Source organism: Dendrobates tinctorius, unplaced genomic scaffold (assembly GCF_039654945.1).
Source record: "Dendrobates tinctorius isolate UK_male_01 unplaced genomic scaffold, ASM3965494v1 ptg000021l, whole genome shotgun sequence".
NCBI classification, from domain to species: Eukaryota; Metazoa; Chordata; class Amphibia; order Anura; family Dendrobatidae; genus Dendrobates; species Dendrobates tinctorius.
Window position 1 is genome coordinate 36629902 of NW_027361689.1, and position 19961 is coordinate 36649862.

The 19961-nt window shown below is 45.4% G+C and overlaps 1 protein-coding gene across 1 annotated transcript in view; it reads left to right on the forward strand.

Annotated features, from left to right (window-relative positions):
- The window catches only part of GDF7 (growth differentiation factor 7), a 43331-nt gene extending 23575 nt beyond the window's left edge, over positions 1-19756 (forward strand). Inside the window, exon 3 of the mRNA XM_073568112.1 lies at positions 18837-19756. Coding sequence (XP_073424213.1) covers positions 18837-19756 — 920 coding nt within the window. The remainder of the gene's footprint in view (positions 1-18836) is intronic.
- The last annotated feature ends 205 nt before the right edge of the window (positions 19757-19961 follow it).

Below are 19961 nucleotides of genomic sequence, written 5' to 3' on the forward strand. Positions count from 1 at the left end.
TTGATGATTCTATTTCATTAGCCATTCAGGTTGATCGGCGTTTACGTGAACGCAGGACTGCACGAGAGGTATTGCCACCTGTTGAACAATTGTCTGAACCTATGCAATGTGATAGAGTTTTGTCCAGGGAGCAACGTCAGGAGTTCAGAAGGCGTAATAAGCTGTGTTTTTTTTGTGGAGATGCCTCGCATATTATTTCTGTCTGTCCTAAAGGAGAGAAACGTTTTGCACACACACGTTTTCTGTGGGTGGTGTTCAACCTAAGTTTCTTCTGGCAATTACTCTGATCTGCTCCCTATCCACATTTTCCGCCAAGGCTTTTGTGGATTCGGGAGCAGCCCTGAACCTAATAGACTTGGATTTTGCTAAACCTTGTGGATTTCCGATGACACCTCTGCGGACGCCTATCCCTTTGAGGGGGATTGATGCTACTCCTTTGGCAAGAAATAAACCTCAGTTTTGGACCCAGGTGGTAATGTGGGTCGCCCCAGACCATCAAGAAAATTGCAGATTTTTGGTGTTGCATAATTTGCATGATACCATTGTTCTGGGGTTTCCCTGGTTGCAAATTCATAATCCAGTTTTGGATTGGAAATCTGTGTCTGTGGTGAGTTGGGGTTGTCGGTGTGCCCTTAGTGAGGCTCCGTTTTTTTCCACCTCTCCTCAGTCGCATGATGTTCCTGACTATTTGGCGGACTTTTATGATGTATTTAGTGAGAATGAGTCTACGTATTTGCCTCCTCATAGGAGTTATGACTGTGCAATTGAACTGAGCACGGGGTGTAAATTTCCCAAGGGTCGGCTCTTCGATTTATCTGTACCCGAGCACGAGGCTATGCGATCCTATATTAAGGAGGCGTTGGAGAAGGGTCATATTAGACCATCCTCTTCACCCTTAGGTGCCGTTTTTTTTTTCGTGGCCAAAAAGGATGGTTCATTAAGGCCTTGTATTGATTATCATGCCCTCGACAAAATTACTATTAAATATCAGTATCCGTTACCCCTGATTTCGGATCTATTCTCCAGAGTTAAAGGTGCTTGCTGGTTTACCAAGCTTGACCTCATGGGGGCGTATAATCTTATTCGCATTAAGCATGGGGATGAATGGAAGACGGCGTTTAATACTCCGGAGGGACATTTTGAGTACCTGGTGATGCCTTTTGGGCTCACTAATGCCCCTTCTGTCTTCCAGTGCTTCATGAACGACATTTTCTGAGACTTTGTGGATAAATTTTTGATTATCTATCTGGATGATATTTTGATCTTCTCCAAGGATTGGGATTCTCATGTGGAACATGTTCGGACTGTGTTCCGGATCTTGAGGGAGAATTCCCTGTATGTCAAAGGATCAAAATGCCTTTTTGGGGTACAGAGGATTTCATTTTTGGGATTTATTTTGTCTCCGTCAACTATTGAAATGGACCCGGCCAAGGTACAGGCCATTTATGATTGGGTTCAGCCCACTTCTTTGAAGGCCCTCCAGAAGTTATTGGGTTTTGCTAATTTTTATCGGAAATTTATAGCAAAATTTTCTAATATTGCCAAGCCATTGACTGATCTGACTAAGAAGGGTGCTGATGTGTTGAACTTGTCTCCGGAGGCTGTTTATTCCTTTCAGGAGCTGAAGCGAAGATTCACTTCTGCCCCGGTTTTGCGGCAACCTGATGTCTCACTCCCGTTCCAGGTAGAGGTGGATGCTTCTGAGATTGGTGCAGGAGCTGTTTTGTCCCAAAAGGATCCTGTAACATCTAAAATGAATCCCTGTGCTTTCTTTTCCCGAAAGTTCTCTCCATCTGAACGTAACTATGATGTGGGGAATCGTGAACTGTTAGCCATGAAATGGGCATTTGAGGAGTGGAGACATTGGTTGGAGGGAGCTAAACATCAAGTCGTGGTCCTCACTGACCACAAGAATTTGATTTACCTGGAGTCGGCCAAACGCTTGAACCCTAGACAGGCTAGGTGGGCCTTGTTTTTTACACGTTTTGATTTTGTGGTCTCTTTTCTTCCTGGCACTAAGAATGTCAAGGCAGACGCCCTCTCTAGGAGCTTCTTTGCTGATTCTCCTGTGGTGACCAAGCCTGCTACCATCTTAGGCGAAGGGGTAGTTCTTTCTGCCATCTCGCCCGATTTGAGACGTGCTCTGGAAGAGTTCCAGGAGGACAAACCTGAGCGTTGTCCCAGTGGAAAGTTGTATGTTTATGACCAGTGGAAGAAGAGAGTGATGTCTGAAGTTCATTGCTCTGCATTGGCTGGTCATCCAGGTATTTTTGGTACTAGAGATCTGGTGAGTCTGTCTTTTTGGTGGCCCGCCTTGTCTCGTGATGTCAGGAATTTTGTGCAGTCCTGTGGGACTTGCTCCCGGTCTAAACCTTGTTCTCGCTCTAGTGGGTTGTTCATGCCTTTGCCGGTCCCCAGGAGGCCATGGACCCATATTTCAATGGATTTCATCTCTGATATGCCTGTCTCTCAGAGAATGACTGTTATTTGGGTGATTTGTGATAGGTTCTCTAAGATGGTTCATCTTGTACCACTCCCTAAGTTGCCATCTTCCTCTGAGTTGGTGCCCCTGTTTTTGCAACACGTGGTTCGCTTGCACGGGATTCCTGAGAACATTGTATCTGACAGAGGAGTTCAGTTTGTGTCTAGATTTTGGAGGACTTTCTGTTCCAAGCTGGGAATTCAGTTGTCCTCCTCTGCTTTTCACCCTCAGACCAATGGGCAGACGGAGAGAACAAACCAGACCTTGGAGTCGTATTTGAGATGTTTTATTTCCGCTGATCAGGATGATTGGGTTTCATTTTTGCCCTTGGCCGAATTTGCTTTAAATAATAGAGCTAGTTCTGCCACTTTGATGTCACCTTTTTTTTTGTAACTTTGGGTTTCATACTCGATTTTCTTCAGGGCAGGTGGAGCCTTCTGCCTGCCCAGGTGTTGACACTGTGGTGGAGAGAAAGCACCAGATCTGGGACCAAATGGTGGATAAGTTATCTCTCTCCCAGGAAAAGGCCCAGCAGTTTTCCAACCGACATAGGACCATTGGTCCCCAGTTTAAGGTTGGTGATATGGTTTGGCTATCATCAAAAAATATCGCTATGAAGGTGGCTTCTCCTAAGTTTAAGCCTAGATTTATTGGACCTTACAAGATTTTGGAGATTATTAATCCGGTCTCTTTTCGTTTGGCTCTTCCTGTCACATTTAAAATCCATAATGTGTTTCATAAGTCCTTGTTGAAGAGGTTTTTTGAACCAGTTGTTCCTGGGGTGGCACCTCCGGACCCTGTATTGGTTGAAGGTAACATGGAATATGAGGTAGAGAAGATACTGGATTCCCGTCTGGCTAGACGGAGACTCCAGTATTTGGTTAAGTGGAAGTGTTATGGTCAGGAGGATAATTCCTAGGTCTCTGCCTCTGATATTCATGCCAAGATTGGTGCGTGCCTTTCATCGGGCTCACCCTGATCGCCCTGGTGGCGTGGATGAGGGTTCGGTGACCCCTCCTCAAGGGGGAGGTACTGTTGTGAGTTCATTTTCCCCTTCACCATTGAGGTCTGATGAACTCCCTCTTCTGGTGAAGGAAGGTAGTGAGGCTGATTACCAAACAGCTGAGCAGAATGATGATGACTGGGTGACTGGAATTGCTGACTGGATATAAGGCAGCTGGCGCCCTTCTGCCTTGCGGGTGATTTCTCTGAGGGATTCTAGGAGACCAGTCTGATTCCTGCTCCTCAAAAGCTAAGTTTTCTGCTCTGTTTTTTGCATTTGTGTTTTGGTTTTGTTTTGCCTTGTTTTTCTGGATTTCTGCCTTCCCCTGCTGGGTGAGCTGAATTCCTTTTTGCTCTCTCTTCAGAAAATACCTGAGTACTGATATAGTCTTTTTGAAGCCTAGCGTCTTCAGGGCTTTTTTCCCTATCAGTCTGTTGGCTCTTGTTTTTGAGAGGGTTTTGGCGGATTGCAGACAGCAGCTTTTCTATTCTGTCCTATTTAGTTAGCTTGGACCCCATCATTTGCTCAGCCTATCTTTCTATCTGTGTGAGTGTTTTTTCATCTTGCTTCACCGTCATTATATGTTGGGGGCTGCCTATTGCTTTGGGGTCTGCTCTGGGGCAGTTTAGATTTCCCTTTCTGTCTTTAGGCTATGTAGTTCTCCGGCTGTGATCGAGGGGTCTAGGGCACCGTAGGAACCCCCCACGGCTACTGCTAGTTGTTGTTAGGTTCAGGGGTCTGCAATCCGATAGCTTCCAACTTCTCTGGTTTTCTGGACTTAGCTAGTATTTCTGTTTTTGCCTCCTACGGTGACTCATTCATAACAGTAATTGGTCACTTTGGTGAGAGCAGTTTCAGTCGAATGTAGGGGGCGGAAGCCAGACTGTGAAGGGTCTAGAAGGGAGTGAGTGGAGAGGTAACCGGTAAGGCAGGAGTAAACTAGGCGCTCCAGAAGTTTAGAGATAAAGGGGAGATTGGAGACTGGTCTGTAGTTGTTTGTGCAGGATGGGTCGAGAGCGGGTTTCTTTAGTAATGGAGTAACGATGGCGTGCTTGAAGGAGGATGGGAAAATGCCCGAGGAGAGGGAGAGATTAAAGATTGTAGTTAGGTGGATTGTGACGACTGGAGAGAGAGACTGGAGGAGATGTGAGGGAATGGGGTCAGTAGTGCATGTAGTCGGACGAGAAGAGAGGAGTCTGGAGACTTCTTCTGTGATAGGATCAAATGTGGAAAGTGAGCCAGGGGAGATGCAGGAAGGGATGGGAGTCACAGCACTTGGTGGTTGGGAGCAGATTTCCTGAGGGATATTATCTATTTTTTCTGTGAAGTGGGAGACAAGGTCATCAGCACAACTGTCTGTGATAGGGGCTTGTGCTTTTGGCCGGAGGATGGAGTGAAAAGTGTCAAAAAGTTTCTTGGGGTTGTTGGCTAGTGAGGAGATCAGGGTGGTGAAGTAGGCCTGTTTGGTGAGGTGAAGGGCAACTTTATAGGTTCTTAACATAAATTTGAAGTGGATGAAGTCTTCTGGTGTGCAGGTTTTTCTCCATAGGCGTTCAGCACTCCTAGAGCATCGCTGGAGAAGTTGAGTTTGCGATGTGAGCCAGGGCTGTTTTACTCTGTACTTGTAGGTTCTGAGGGTGAGGGGAGCTACTTGGTCAAGGGTGGTTGTAAGAGTGTCATTGTAGTGATGAACAGCCAGATTAGGACAGGAAAAAGAGGAGATTGGGGACAGTGATGAGTGTAGGGAGTCTGAAAGTGTCTGAGGGTTAATGGCTTGTAGATTTCTGACTGTGAGGTAGGTAGGAGTGAGCTGTGGTGGGCGAGGATTTGTGAGCGTGAAGGAGAGAATGTTGTGGTCAGAGAGTGGAAGCAGTGAGTTATTTAGGTGGGAGATTGAACAGAGCCGGCCGAAGACCAGGTCAAGGGTGTTACCGTCCCTGTGTGTCTCAGAGGTTGAAAGCTGTGAGAGGCCTAGAGAGGTGGGTAGTGATAGAAGCTGGGATGCAGATGTGGAAGTAGGGCTGTTAATGGGGATGTTGAAGTCTCCCAGGCCCCCTTTTGCAAGTATCACAGCTTGTAAACACTTTTTGTAGCCAGACAAGAGTCTTTCAATTCTTGTTTGAGGGATTTTCATTCTTTCTTCCTTTGCCATTTTGAGGTCTAGGCATAGATTTTCAATGATGTTCAGATCAGGGGACTGTGAGGGCCATTGTAAAACCTTCAGCTTGTGCCTTTTGAGGTCGTCTATTGTGGAGTTTGATGTTTGTTTTTTAATCATTATCCATTTGTAGAAGCCATCCTCTTTTCAACTTCAGCTTTTTACAGATGGTGTTGTTTGCATCAAGAATTTGTTGAAATTTCATTGAATCCATTTCTCCCTCTACCTGAAATGTTCCGTGCCATTGGCTGCAACACAACCCCAAAGTATGATTGATCCACCCCCTTACTTAATGGTTGGCGAGATGTTCTTTTCCTGAAGTTCTGTGCAGATTTTTCTCCACACATACCTTTGATAATTGTGGCCGGAGAGATCTTGTCATGATCCAGTGTTGGATCTGGCGGGTTTAAAAGCACAGAGTGAACTTTTTTTACTTTGGTTAAGTTCAAAGGTGTTTTGACTGTCCCCGGTGGTGGTTAGTGGTATTGCACCTTAGGTTTTTGTGCACGTAATTATGTATCAGGTGTGACACCCTATAAAGGTGTGCTAGGGGGGTGCAATCACTGCCTGTGATATTGTGTGATTGTTTTCACTCTGGGGAGAGCCTGGAGGAGGGATGGAGCTGGTGAGGAGTCCTGCGCAGCTTAGCCAGGGGGGACGTGTTTCAGCTATGGTGTCTGGACGAAGGGCTGGCATGGCGTGGTGGGGTCGCAGTGATGGTGTCAGCGGGAAGTGTCTGCATGGACTGGTGGAGTGGCGACTATGGAGAGTGGCACTCACCATGTGGGACTTGGCTGCTGAGCTGGACTCAAGCATGCTTGACTTCGTGTCAGAAGCTGAACTCTTCCTTGGGACTCTGGTACTAAGCAGCTGCAACTGGTGGTGGACTCTGCTCCGAGGCTGCACTAAGGTGAAGGATCCTGTTATGGTGATGGATCCAGGTGGAGGAGAAGATGCACGCAGGTGGTGGGCTCTGTTGCTAGGAGCGTACGCAACAGAGCAAAGCTAAGTGGTGTTTCCCTTGTATTGTCTCTTTCCCTCATGTGTGTTATTAGTGCAGTGGTGGGATTAGTTTCCGCACCGACCTATTCCCTAGTGAGGGTTTAGGTTCAGGGCGAGCTAGGGCGTTGAGGTACGCGTGCGGCGCCCGGTGCGAAACCGACATAGGGAACGTTAGGAGTGCAGGGACACCTGCTCAGGGGAGCTTAGGAGGTCTCCACGTCCCCCATTCCCTATTGCAGGGCCCACCATTGTTGATGTTTCCCAGGTCCCCCTTATTATTTAAATTCGCCGTACTGGAGGCGGGGTTTCCAGATTTTATGTATAACGTGTAATTCCCAAATTCGCCAGGTGGAGGCGGCGTATCCACCTGCACGCTTTATTATTTAAATGCGACCCACTGGAGGCGGTGTTTCCAGGGTCACGTGTGTTATGGGTTCGCCTTGCGGAAACATCTGCGTCCAGACACACGTGACTATGACATTATCACAGGCCCTACAGTTTTTTTTTCTGGTGAGCCTTGGCCATGTGGAGACCTGTTAGTAATTGCTGCCGGACCTCACTGAGGTGAGTGGGGAGCGGCATGGTGTGTTAGAGCCGCTGCAGCAGCAGTTATCAGGGTCTGGGGCCTCTGCTCAGCTAACCAGAAAATAAAAAAAAAAAAAATTGGCGGCTGCGGTCTGGCTAAAAGCCCCCTAGAGTCGCTGCTGGGGAGCAGGACTGGTTCATGCATGCGGGTGCACCCAGGCAGGTGGGAGGAATGGTGCCCCACGGAGCTGCCTGGTATTCCCTGAGGTGAAGGGGTACGCCCCTGTGGTGAGCTGACTGGTGTGATAGTCCGCGGGGTTTTACGCCAAATCTTCGTACCATCGAAGAAGCCGCCCTCCTGGTCGTGTGGAGGTGACCAGCGAGTGTATATTTCCTCCATTTCCCGGTCCCCTTCTCCTCCTGGTGTATGCAGCAGGTGTGCTGCGGGGGAGTAGGGACAAATCTCACCCCTCGCCATTAACCAACCCTAGGAGGCGCAGTCCTCATGGTGAAAGGGTTGGAGGGTGGTGTCCCTTGGTGAATAGTGGGGGTGTGAGTGTGGTGACACAGGGGGATGCCTCTGTTGTCGAGTCCAGAATGAGTTCACCTAATTTATGTCAAACAAATGTGTGCAATAAACGTTCAGGTCCGGACCTGTGTGAACGAGCATGTATGGGTGCCCACTAAAAAACATCTTGTGGAAATGTATTGTGGAGTCTGATCAGCTCTGAGCAAACATATACATACATAAACTCGTTCCCCAGGTCGGCGCTGTGGAGATGAGTGGTTCCTCCAAAATGAACAGGTATTGCCTATACCAGCGGTGCGTTTGTCATAAACCTGAAGTGTCAGGTAGTGGTGGGGTGAACTCAGGATCTGGGCGTCCCCGCTGTAGGTGTTTCCTTAATGAGGGGTGGTCTTGAGGGTCCAGAGGCCCCTCATTAAGGAGGGGGTACTGTCATGATCCAGTGTTGGATCTGGCGGGTTTAAAAGCACAGAGTGAACTTTTTTTACTTTGGTTAAGTTCAAAGGTGTTTTGACTGTCCCCGGTGGTGGTTAGTGGTATTGCACCTTAGGTTTTTGTGCACGTAATTATGTATCAGGTGTGACACCCTATAAAGGTGTGCTAGGGGGGTGCAATCACTGCCTGTGATATTGTGTGATTGTTTTCACTCTGGGGAGAGCCTGGAGGAGGGATGGAGCTGGTGAGGAGTCCTGCGCAGCTTAGCCAGGGGGGACGTGTTTCAGCTATGGTGTCTGGATGAAGGGCTGGCATGGCGTGGTGGGGTCGCAGTGATGGTGTCAGCGGGAAGTGTCTGCATGGACTGGTGGAGTGGCGACTATGGAGAGTGGCACTCACCATGTGGGACTTGGCTGCTGAGCTGGACTCAAGCATGCTTGACTTCGTGTCAGAAGCTGAACTCTTCCTTGGGACTCTGGTACTAAGCAGCTGCAACTGGTGGTGGACTCTGCTCCGAGGCTGCACTAAGGTGAAGGATCCTGTTATGGTGATGGATCCAGGTGGAGGAGAAGATGCACGCAGGTGGTGGGCTCTGTTGCTAGGAGCGTACGCAACAGAGCAAAGCTAAGTGGTGTTTCCCCTGTATTGTCTCTTTCCCTTATGTGTGTTATTAGTGCAGTGGTGGGATTAGTTTCCGCACCGACCTATTCCCTAGTGAGGGTTTAGGTTCAGGGCGAGCTAGGGCGTTGAGGTACGCGTGCGGCGCCCGGTGCGAAACCGGCATAGGGAACGTTAGGAGTGCAGGGACACCTGCTCAGGGGAGCTTAGGAGGTCTCCACGTCCCCCATTCCCTATTGCAGGGCCCACCATTGTTGATGTTTCCCAGGTCCCCCTTATTATTTAAATTCGCCGTACTGGAGGCGGGGTTTCCAGATTTTATGTATAACGTGTAATTCCCAAATTCGCCAGGTGGAGGCGGCGTATCCACCTGCACGCTTTATTATTTAAATGCGACCCACTGGAGGCGGTGTTTCCAGGGTCACGTGTGTTATGGGTTCGCCTTGCGGAAACATCTGCGTCCAGACACACGTGACCATGACAGATCTATTTCAACCGCATCAGTCAACAGGACTTGTTTCTAAAATGTATCAGGCTTGGTTAGATGTTATTTGCATACCTCTGATGCTGAATTTTATGGTGTGGATGCAGGAGAGGTTTTCTTCTGATGACTCCTCCATAAAGGCCATATTTGTGCAGGTGTCTCTGAACAGTAGAACAATGTACCACAACTCCAGAGTCTGCTAAATCTTTCTGAAGGTCTTTTGCAGTCAAGCGGGGGTTCTGATTTGCCTCTCTAGCAATACCACTAGCAGCACTTACTGAAATTTTGCTTGGTCTTCCAGACCTTATCTTGACCTTCACTGTTTCTGGTAACTGCCATTTCTTAATTACATTTTGAACTGAGGAAAGTGCAACTTGAAAACGCTTTGCTATCTTCTTATAGCTTTGTGGTCCTCCACTATTTTTATTTTCAGATTGCTAGGCAGCTGCTTAGAAGAACCCATGTCTGCAGTTTTTTGGCACAAGGTTAGATGAGGCTGGGTTTTTATAAAGCTGGAAAATTTGCATCACCTGGCCTTTATTAATGATGATAAGCCCTAATTTTATTAATGATGATAAGCCCTAACCCTAACAGGCTAATTAATGTCTGAAACCTTTGTCAATGATATCTGAGCACACAAATCTCCAAGGGTGCCCAAACTTTTGCACTGGACCATATTATCCTTTTTGTAATATATAAAATGTAAAAGATGAATATATATAGACTAGCTTGGCCCGTGCGAAATTTTCGCACATTGGTCATCGGGGGCGCAGGCAATTTCAGAAAAGGCAAGCCAGTCAAATGTAAATGTATTTCATGAGCTGATGAACACAGACAGGTATTTATATATGTAGATTGGTAATACAATAAATTGGTTTGATAAGTAGAGGCCAAAAAATGTTTTTCTGGTTGAGGTGCCACCTGCAGGTCATTGTGTCTGTCTGCAGGTTTATGAAAATGAATGTTTAACCCCTTTCTGACGTACTATCCCGTCCATGGGACCCGGGCCCCTATGCCCATGGACAGGATAGTACGTCATAGCAATCAGCGGCGCTCACTTGGTGAGCGCCGCTGATCGCGGCCGGGTGTCAGCTGATTATCACAGCTGACACCCGGCACTATGTGTCAGGGGCGGTCACGGACCGCCCCCAACGCGGTAACCGCTGGCACACTGCGATCAAACACGATCGCAGTGTACCGGGGTTTAGGGAAGCATCGGGAGGGAGGGGGCTCCCTCCGTGCTTCCCTGAGACCCCCGAAGCAGCGCAATGTACTGTGCTGCTGCGGGGGCCTCCTTCCCTGCAGGTCCCCGGATCCAAAATGGCGGCGGGGAACTTCGGGGGCCTGCAGGGAAGCCTGCAGCACTGCCTGTGACAGATCGCTGATGACAGTTACGTCCCCCCTGGGACATTGTAATAAAGTAAAAAAAAAAGTAAAAATTTATAAAAAATCGCAAAATAAATAAAAAAAATATTCCCTAATAAATTCATTTTTTGGAAATAAAAACAAAACAAAACAATAAAAGTACACATATTAGGTATCGCCGCGTCCGTAACGACCCGCCCTATAAAATTGTCCCATTAGTTAACCCCTTTAGCGATCCCCTTAAAAAATAAAAAACAAAGCAAAAAATAATGCTTTATTATCATACCGCCGAACAAAAAGTGCAATAACACGCGATCAAAAGGACGGATATAAATACCCATGGTACCGCTGAAAACGTCATCTTGTCCCGCAAAAAACAAGCTGCCATACAGCATCACCAGTGAAAAAATAAAAAAGTTATAGTTCGCAGAATAAAGCGATGCAAAAATAATTATTTTTTATATAAAATGGTTTTCATTGCACAAAAGCGCCAAAACATAAAAAACAACATAAATGAGGTATCGCTGTAATCGTACTGACCCGAAGAATAAAACCGCCTTATCAATTTTACCACACGCGGAACGGTGTAAATGCACCCCCCCAAAAGAAATTCATGAAATGCTGATTTTTGTTCATTCTGCATCCCAAAAATCGGAATAAAAAGCGATCAAAAGATGTCACATGCCCGAACATGGTACCAATAAAAACATCATCTCGTCCCGCAAAAAATAAGACCTCACATGACTCGGTGGGTCAAAATATGGAAAAATTATAGCTCTCAAAATGTGCTGATGAAAAAACTATTTTTACAATAAAAAGCGTCTTTTAGTGTGCGACAGCCGCCAAACATAAAAACCGCCATAAATAGTAAATCAAATCCCCCGTTATCACCCCCTTAGTTAGGGAAAAATAATAAAATTAAAAAAATGTATATATTTCCATTTTCCCATTAGGGTTAGTGCTAGGGTTAGGGCCAGGGCTAGAGTTAGGGCTGAGATTAGGGTTAGGGGTGTGTTGGGGTTAGGGTTGGAGTTATAATTGGGGGGGTTTCCACTGTTTGGGCACATCAGGTGCTCTCCAAACGCAACATGGCGTCTGATCTCAATTCCAGCCAATTCTGCGTTGAAAAAGTCAAACGGTGCTTCTTCCCTTCCAAGCTCTGTTATGTGCCCAAACAGTGTTTTACCCCCACTTATGGGGTATCAGCCTACTTAGGACAAATTGCAAAACAACTTTTGGGGTCCAATTTCTCCTGTTGCCCTTAGGAAAATAAAAAATTGGGGGCAAAAACATCATTTTTGTGGAAATTTTTTATTTTTTATTTTCACGCCTGGGCGTTATAAACTTCTGTGAAGCACTTGGGGGTTCAAAGTGCTCATCACACATCTAGATAAGTTCCGTGGGGGGTCTAGTTTCCAAATTGGGGTCACTTCTGGGGAGTTTCAACAGTTTAGGCACATCAGGGGCTCTCCAAATGCGACATAACACCCGCAGACCATTCTATCAAAGTCTGCATTCCAAAACATCACTACTTCCTTTCCGAGCGCCGACGTGTGCCCATACAGTCGTTTTCTCCCACATATGGGGTATCAGCGTACTCAGGACAAATTGGGCAACAACTTTTGGGGTCCATTTTCTCCTGTTACCCTTGGGAAAATAAAAAAATTGGGGACTAAAAGATCATGTTTGTGGAAAAAATCTGATTTTTTTATTTTCACGTCCGGGCGTTATAAACTTCTGTGAAGCCCTTGGGGATTCAAAGTGCTCACCACACATCTAGATAAGTTCTTTGGGGGGTCTAGTTTCCAAAATGGTGTCATTTGTGGGGGGTTTCCACTGTTTAGGCACATCAGGGGCTTTCCAAACGCGGCATGGCGTCCAATCCCAATTAAAGCCAAAAAAGTCAAATGGCGATGCTTCCCTTCCGAGCTCTGCCATGCGCCCAAATAGTGGTTTACCCCCACATGTGGGATATCAGCGTACTCAGGAATTTTTTTTTAAACATTCAAAAAATTCCTGTGAAGCACCTGAAGGGTTAATAAACTTCTTGAATGTGGTTTTGAGCACCTTGAGGAGTGCAGTTTTTAGAATGGTGTCACTTTTGGGTATTTTCTTTCATATAGACCCCTCAAAGTGACTTCAAATGTGATGTGGTCCGTAAAAATAAAATGGTGTTGTAAAAATGAGAAATCGCTGGTCAACTTTTAACCCTTATAACTTCCTAACAAAAAAAATTTTGGTTCCAAAATTGTGCTGATGTAAAGTAAACATGTGGGAAATGTTACTTATTAAGTTGTTTGTGTGCTGTATCTCTGTGATTTAAGGGCATAAAAATTCAAAGTTGGAAAATTGCGAAATTTTCGCCAAATTTCCATTTTTTTCACAAATAAACGCAAGTTATATGAATGAAATTTTACTACTAACATGAAGTACAATATGTCACGAGAAAACAATGTCAGAGTCACTGGGATCCATGGAAGTGTTTCAGAGTTATTACCTGTTAAAAGGACAGTGGTCAGAATTGTAAAAATTGGCCCGGTCATGAACGAGCAAACCACCCTTGGGGACAAAGGGGTTAAACTGGATTTAGTGATAAAATCGTGGATGTGTGTTTTGTTTGGCTGTTTTCTTGCTGAAGGGAGCAAGTTTACCTTTCAAATGGTGTATCGTGTGTGTGGGGGGTGAAGTGATCCCCGAAAAAGCAGTGCATGTATACAATTGTGTTGGTAGTGTGCTTTGGGCAGAAGCGTAGCTAGCGGTTTAGCTCAGGGGGGGCGAAACATCTGAGTGGGCCCCTAACCAGGTAACCCTGATTACAACTATAGTGGCGCACCCTAATTGTCAGCATAGGGGAACTTGCTGATGACCATGGTATTACTGAAAATAAATCTCTATACAAAACACTGTTATTACCGCCATATGGTGCTAGATATCTCTACTGCAGAACATACAGGAGTTTACACTACAGGTATAAATAGTGACTTACAGGTGACGTTCTTTCTGATGTAAACATTCACTTTTCCTGTCTTTTACGTCTGGCTCAGACCATCATGACAACTTCTCGAGCCAGGTCTCAGCTGCAGAGATTAAAACAAAGACACATATGATTTCTCACTTTTCCAGCATCGTTCCCATCTATTCCCTGCCTGCACAAACTCATCATCCTACTGATACTGCCACCTTTGACAGTCACAAAACTCTGAGTGCCCCTATAGCAATGTTTCTTAAGTGCCCACTTAACATTTAATATTGTCGCGAGTCCCAAAATGTACAGCTCCCCTATACACGGTATAAGGGACTCACAGATCCACTATACACATATGCACAGTATATTTCCCCTACAGCTCCCCTAAATAAAGTATGGGTGGCCCACAGCTTCCATTTATACAGTATTATGGGCCCACATGTTCCCTATACACAATATGGTGGGTCGACAGCTCCTCTATGCACAGTATGAAGAGCCTACATCTTCCCTATACATAGCAGGGTGGGTCCACAGCTCTCCTATACACGGTGTGAGGGGCCCACAGCTGCCCTATAAACAATATGATGGGCCCTCTGCTCTCAAACACAATATAATGAACTCCACAGTAGTCATCACAGTGGATAAAGGCCCCCACAGTAACACCGCACTATATAAAGGCCTCCACACTGTCATGGCTCCCACAGTAACCCCAATATTATATATTGGCCCTCACACTTTATATTAGCCTCTACAGTCGTCTCCACACTATATGATGGCCCCTTAACTGTAAAATGGCCCCCATATTAGCTCTCACATTGTACAATGGCCCCCCAGTAGTCCCCATACTTTATATTGACTCCCACACTGTATGCGGGCCTCTCACAGTAGTTCCCATATTAGCCACCAAGCTGTATGATGGACCTCTCGTTAGCACCCAAACTGTATAATGGCCCCAACAGTAGTCCTCACACTGTATAATGGCCCCCACACCAAATGAGGGCCCCCTAAAATTGGGTTCACCTTGGACTAAATGGATTGTGAATAAGTAATTCTTGTTACATACCTCTCGAGTGCTGAGTTCTACTTATATTAACATTTAATAAAGTCCCCCGAGTCCCCCATGTACAGTAATAATGGCCCCAGTATCGGTGATGTGGGCAGGTGGTCATGTGACGGCAGGTATACAACTTGCAGTCATGTGTCACCTACACGCTTTCGGCTTCTCGCAATTCTTTTTTATTGAAAGACGCCCAACGTGTCTAGTCAGCATGTGCAAATAGCACACATGAGCTTGCATGACCACCTGATCGCACCTGATCGGACTCATGGCAGCAGGCACAATGCCCCTTGTCATATGGCAGTCTGTAGTCACATAGATTGACTGCAGCCTTTTATCCCAAGCCTGGACTACCCTTTTACATGGCGCCTGACAGGTGATACAGGCTGCTCAGACTATATGCAGCGTGTATCAGCACCAGCTGTAGTCTCTCACCAGGTAGGAATGTCTCTGTAGGGTATGTGCACACGTTGCGGATTCGTGTTTGGAATTTTCTGCGCAGAATCTGCTATTTTTGGTCGAATCCGCAGGTAAAAATCAGCGCGTTTTACCTGCAGATTCCCTGTGGATTTACTGCGGATTTCGCCTTCGTTTTTACACCTGTGGATTCCTATAATGGAATGGGTGTAAAAGCGCTGCAGAATCCGCGCAAAGAACTGACATGCCACAGAAAATAAACCGCTGTGTTTCCACGTGGATTTTTCTGCAGTATGTGCACAGGGTATTTTTTTTCCATAGGAAAACATTGTACTGTAATCTCTTGCAGAAATCCACATGTGCACATACCCAAAAGCTGCCGCGTTTCAGAGAAAACATACTAATAGCTGCTGGGGAGCGAGCGGCGCTGTGCACTGGTCCTACAGACAGGTCCCTGGCGACCTCTTCCCGCCCGCTGACAGTGACTGAAACGTGTCATCCTACGTGTGCGTATAGCAGAGACTTGTCAGTAACCATCAGCAGCCGGGGAGAAGCCGCCAGGGACCTGTCTGTAGGACCAGTGCACAGCGCCGCTCGCTCCCCAGCAGCTATTAGTATGTTTTCTCTGAAACGCGGCAGCTTTTGGGTATGTGCAGAAGTTCAGGAATTGGCAGCGCTTTCGACGTAGCACATGTCCATCTCTGCAGGTGAGCTGTGGATGTCGGTGCACGCATAGTGGACGTAGGATTTCTAGAAATCCCATCCACTATGCTGTAACATCTGGACGCTGTGGGTTGGGCGCTGTGGATGTACGCACCGTCCAAACCGCAGCGTTTACTGATCGTGGGAACATACCCGGCTGGGACAGCCGCTGCTGATAGATGCTGCACAACCCATGAGCGTCCTGTATCACTGGTCAGCAGTGCTTTAATAACTTTATTATTATAATAAATCATTTACTATAACAGTATTACATATAATGCAGCTCATGCCGCGGTTACTGTATGGGGGCTTGTTGTACTCACAGGCTGGGCGTATAAGACCCCTGGCTGTAAGAATAATAAGCCCCCTACCTCGCTTTCAGCCCCCAAACAGCACATGTGATGTGGTGTAGTGCATGTAGTGTAAAACAGTAAACACTAATAATAAGCCCCCTGCCCTGTCCTCTCTCCACCACCACCCCCTTCCCCCATCTTATCACATACACCCCACAGTGATCATTACATACCTGAAGTTACTTAGCGTAATACATTCTGGCCACCTTCAGATGAAGTTTGCAGGGGCCCTGGCAATTTCTCATCCGGTGCTGGAGGTGGAGAGCATGCGATGAGGTCAGGCCCAGGCAGTGTCAGAGGACACTCAAGGGTGAGCACTAGGACAAAGGGGAGCCCCAGCCTGAGCAGGGAGCAGAGCTGACCCCAGCCTGTCAGAAAGTTATCAGGTCAGCTCTGTGTTACCGCTGCACTGAGGACTCTGCCACGCTGCGAGCCTGTGTGCAGATTCTCAGGAAGGCAGCCTTATGACAGAAGCGATCATGGATTGGGGGGGCCCCTTCATGGGACGGGGCCCGGGGCGACTGCCCCCTCTACCCCCCCAGTAGCTATGCTACTGGCTTTGGGGTACTGTGGTGCCACCTGCAGGTCATTTTTCCTTACTGCAGGATTATGAAAATTAATGTTTAAACTGTGTTTTGTGATCAAATTGTGGATGTGTGGTTTGTTTGGCTATTTTCTTGCTGAAGGGGGCACGTTTACCTTTCAGATGGTGTATCATTTGTGTGTGTGGGTGCAGTATGAAGGGGATACAAAGGAATCACCGAAAAACAGTGTTTAGAAATAATAGAATATATATTTTTGGGTCTAAAAGGGTCATTCCATTTCAAGTGATCCAAATCTGAATATTTTTTTGACTTGACATCTTAGGATATTTATTTTCTTTGTTGTTTTTTAAAGTGCTACTTACTAAATTAAAATAATAACTTTTGAATTTTTATCTTCACTAGTTAATTTCTAAAGTTTTGAAAAACCTGATTTTCAGCTTGTATGACTTTCCATTTTTTATGACATCTCTGGCTAGAATTAACATAAAGAGATGTGAGAGGCACCATTTTATTCAGAATTCTACGGGCTTTAATTTGATTTGTCACAAGATTATGTTTATTGATATTTTGTTTTTGATGAGTTAAATTTTACATTTTAATGCCCGATTTCGGGAAACTTATATGTTATAACTTTTTCTAAAAATGCGTATGTGTTACTTGTGTTCTTGGTTACATTTGTTCAGGGATTCAAGTTTTTACATGATTTTCTAAATACAGTCTCATCCTAATCATATATGTTTAATGCTAAATTAAAAGAATCAAGAATAGTACAGTAGCTAAATCATAAGGCTATTAAAATAATAAATGCACTATGAACCAGCTGCAAATTTGGACCAACAACCACAGAAGTCAGGGAAAAGTTTCATAAAGAAGAATAATTATTCACACTATGGTTCAATATGCAATAGAAATGAATCAAGGATTCGAGGGGGGGATTGTTTGGCGTGATCAAAAATTGCAGCAATGCTCAGTATAAAAATAGTATAATCAAGGTAGAGACGTGCAGGCCTGCAGCTATGTAATCGCTAGTAGTAAAAGCTCACAACGTGGTTGGTATATACCTCTTAAACTCTTAAACCCTTTAATATAGCATGAAGAGCTTTGAGATGAGCATATAAACCCACATGTATTCGCATAAATTCCTGTTCGGTAAATCTGCTAAGAAAATGTAAAATCACCATAAAATGTGCATGGAAAGTCTCCAGGATAAACCTCCTAGTCACAGGTCACCGCGTCTCAATGCTGGAGGGCCGGTACCTTAATGAGATCTCCTTAGGTTCTCGGTATCACACTTGGCTCTTTGCGTAAAGTCAAGAAATTCAGCGAAAAAGTTGGAGCGCTCTCCTGGCCGGTGACAAACGCTCAGTGCTGTTAATTCCAGCTGTCTGCAGAGTAAAGCGTCAAGGCTAGCAGGACCTGCGTGACGTGCGCAGTCACGTGATGAAGGTTGCTATGGTGCACAAAGAGGACCAAGACTCCAACGCCTTTCAGAAATCAATCAGTTTCCTTCTTCATGGTAGGATTACCTTGATTATACTGATTTTATACTGAGCATTGCTGGCATTTTTGATCAAGCCAAACAATCCCCCCCCTTACTCCTACCCTCCTTGATTCATTATTATTGCAATAATTATTCTTATTCAATTAATAAATCTTGAAAAACTAATAACTTTTGTAAGTTACTGTAAGTCATGGTAAAATTCTCTACCGTTCACTGTACTGCAACTTAGGGTTCTGCTTATATTTTTCTGAGAATCCCAGTGCATGATAGGATACCCAAAGTAATCAGAATCTGCTGACAGAAACTGCTGTCACTCCCCTTTCTGCCCTTAAACGAAGCGTCATGGTGGGGAACGGGGATCTGGGACATCTCTAGCTTAGTACTGGCCTGAGTTATGAGGAGACACGTAAAGGCATGCAACAGAGAAATTTACATTTTTTCAAAACTTTGAAAAGTAATTTTAAAAAAACCTAAAGTATCTAGATTTTTTTCTTCACATTTTGCATTTTCTAACACACTATTACCATAGACCAGAATCTCAAAAGAATTACAAATATAGAGGAAATTTGCATTGGTTCACTTGAACTGGAATGACCCAAATGCAAAGGAAATGTGTCATCTTTAACTTTTAGATTTTTCTACCTCATTGTGTTTGGTATTGTTGGACATCTTACCATCCCATACTTTATTTATTTCAGACGATGCTTCACCATTGTCCCTGGATCAGAAGTACACATTCGACATCAGCACTTTGTCCTCCTTGGATGAAATAATAGGGGCTGAGTTAAGGATTCTACGCAAAGCCCCAGAAAACATTAGTGGGATTCTTCCAAAGTCTGGAAGTCTGGTTCATCTATATCTTTACACCTGTGCCACCACTTGGCAAGAAGCCACACTTCTAGACTCTCGTTCTGGAGACTTAATGGACACTTTCTCAAAGTGGGAGGTATTTAATGTCTTGAAGGCTATAGGTAAAAATACAAAGGGTCCTAGTGACTCATTGTGTTTTATGTTGAAGATGGTCTCTGATCTCACGTTATCCTACTTGCCACTGATCCACCTTGGGTTTCATCGCCTTGGTCTGTCAGATCCTGAAAAAGCGCTACTGGTGGTCTCCTCCTACTCTAGGAGGAGAGAGAACCTTTTTAAGGAGATCAGGGACAAAATAAAATCCATGGAAAACCCAAACATGATAGACCCAACAGATTACAGCCAAAGATCCATCATCAAAAGAAGAAGGAAACGGCAAACTCTACCAAATAGGACAACGCACAATAATAAAGGGCAAGGCAAGAGATCTAAGACGAGATGTAGTAAGAAGCCCCTTCATGTCAATTTTAAGGAACTGGGCTGGGATGACTGGATCATAGCCCCATTGGATTACGAAGCTTATCACTGCGAGGGAGTATGTGATTTCCCATTGAGGTCACATCTGGAGCCTACTAACCATGCCATTATTCAAACTTTAATGAACTCTATGGACCCCGAGTCCACCCCACCAAGCTGCTGCGTCCCTTCTAAACTCAGCCCAATCAGTATTTTATATATAGACTCTGGTAATAATGTAGTCTACAAGCAGTATGAGGACATGGTGGTAGAAAACTGTGGTTGCAGGTAGCACTCGTTGCTGCCCATAAATATATGTGTATATGCCTTCTGTTCTTGTTAACTCAAAAACAAAATCACAAGCAAAAAAGTCAAGCCAAGGTCACCTTATTTTTGGTTCTCCTGTGTATCACTCCATATTCCTCTAAATGTCTTCAGACATAATGCATACGACAGGGTGTACAAATCTCGGGAGCCAGGTGTTGAAATACTATTAT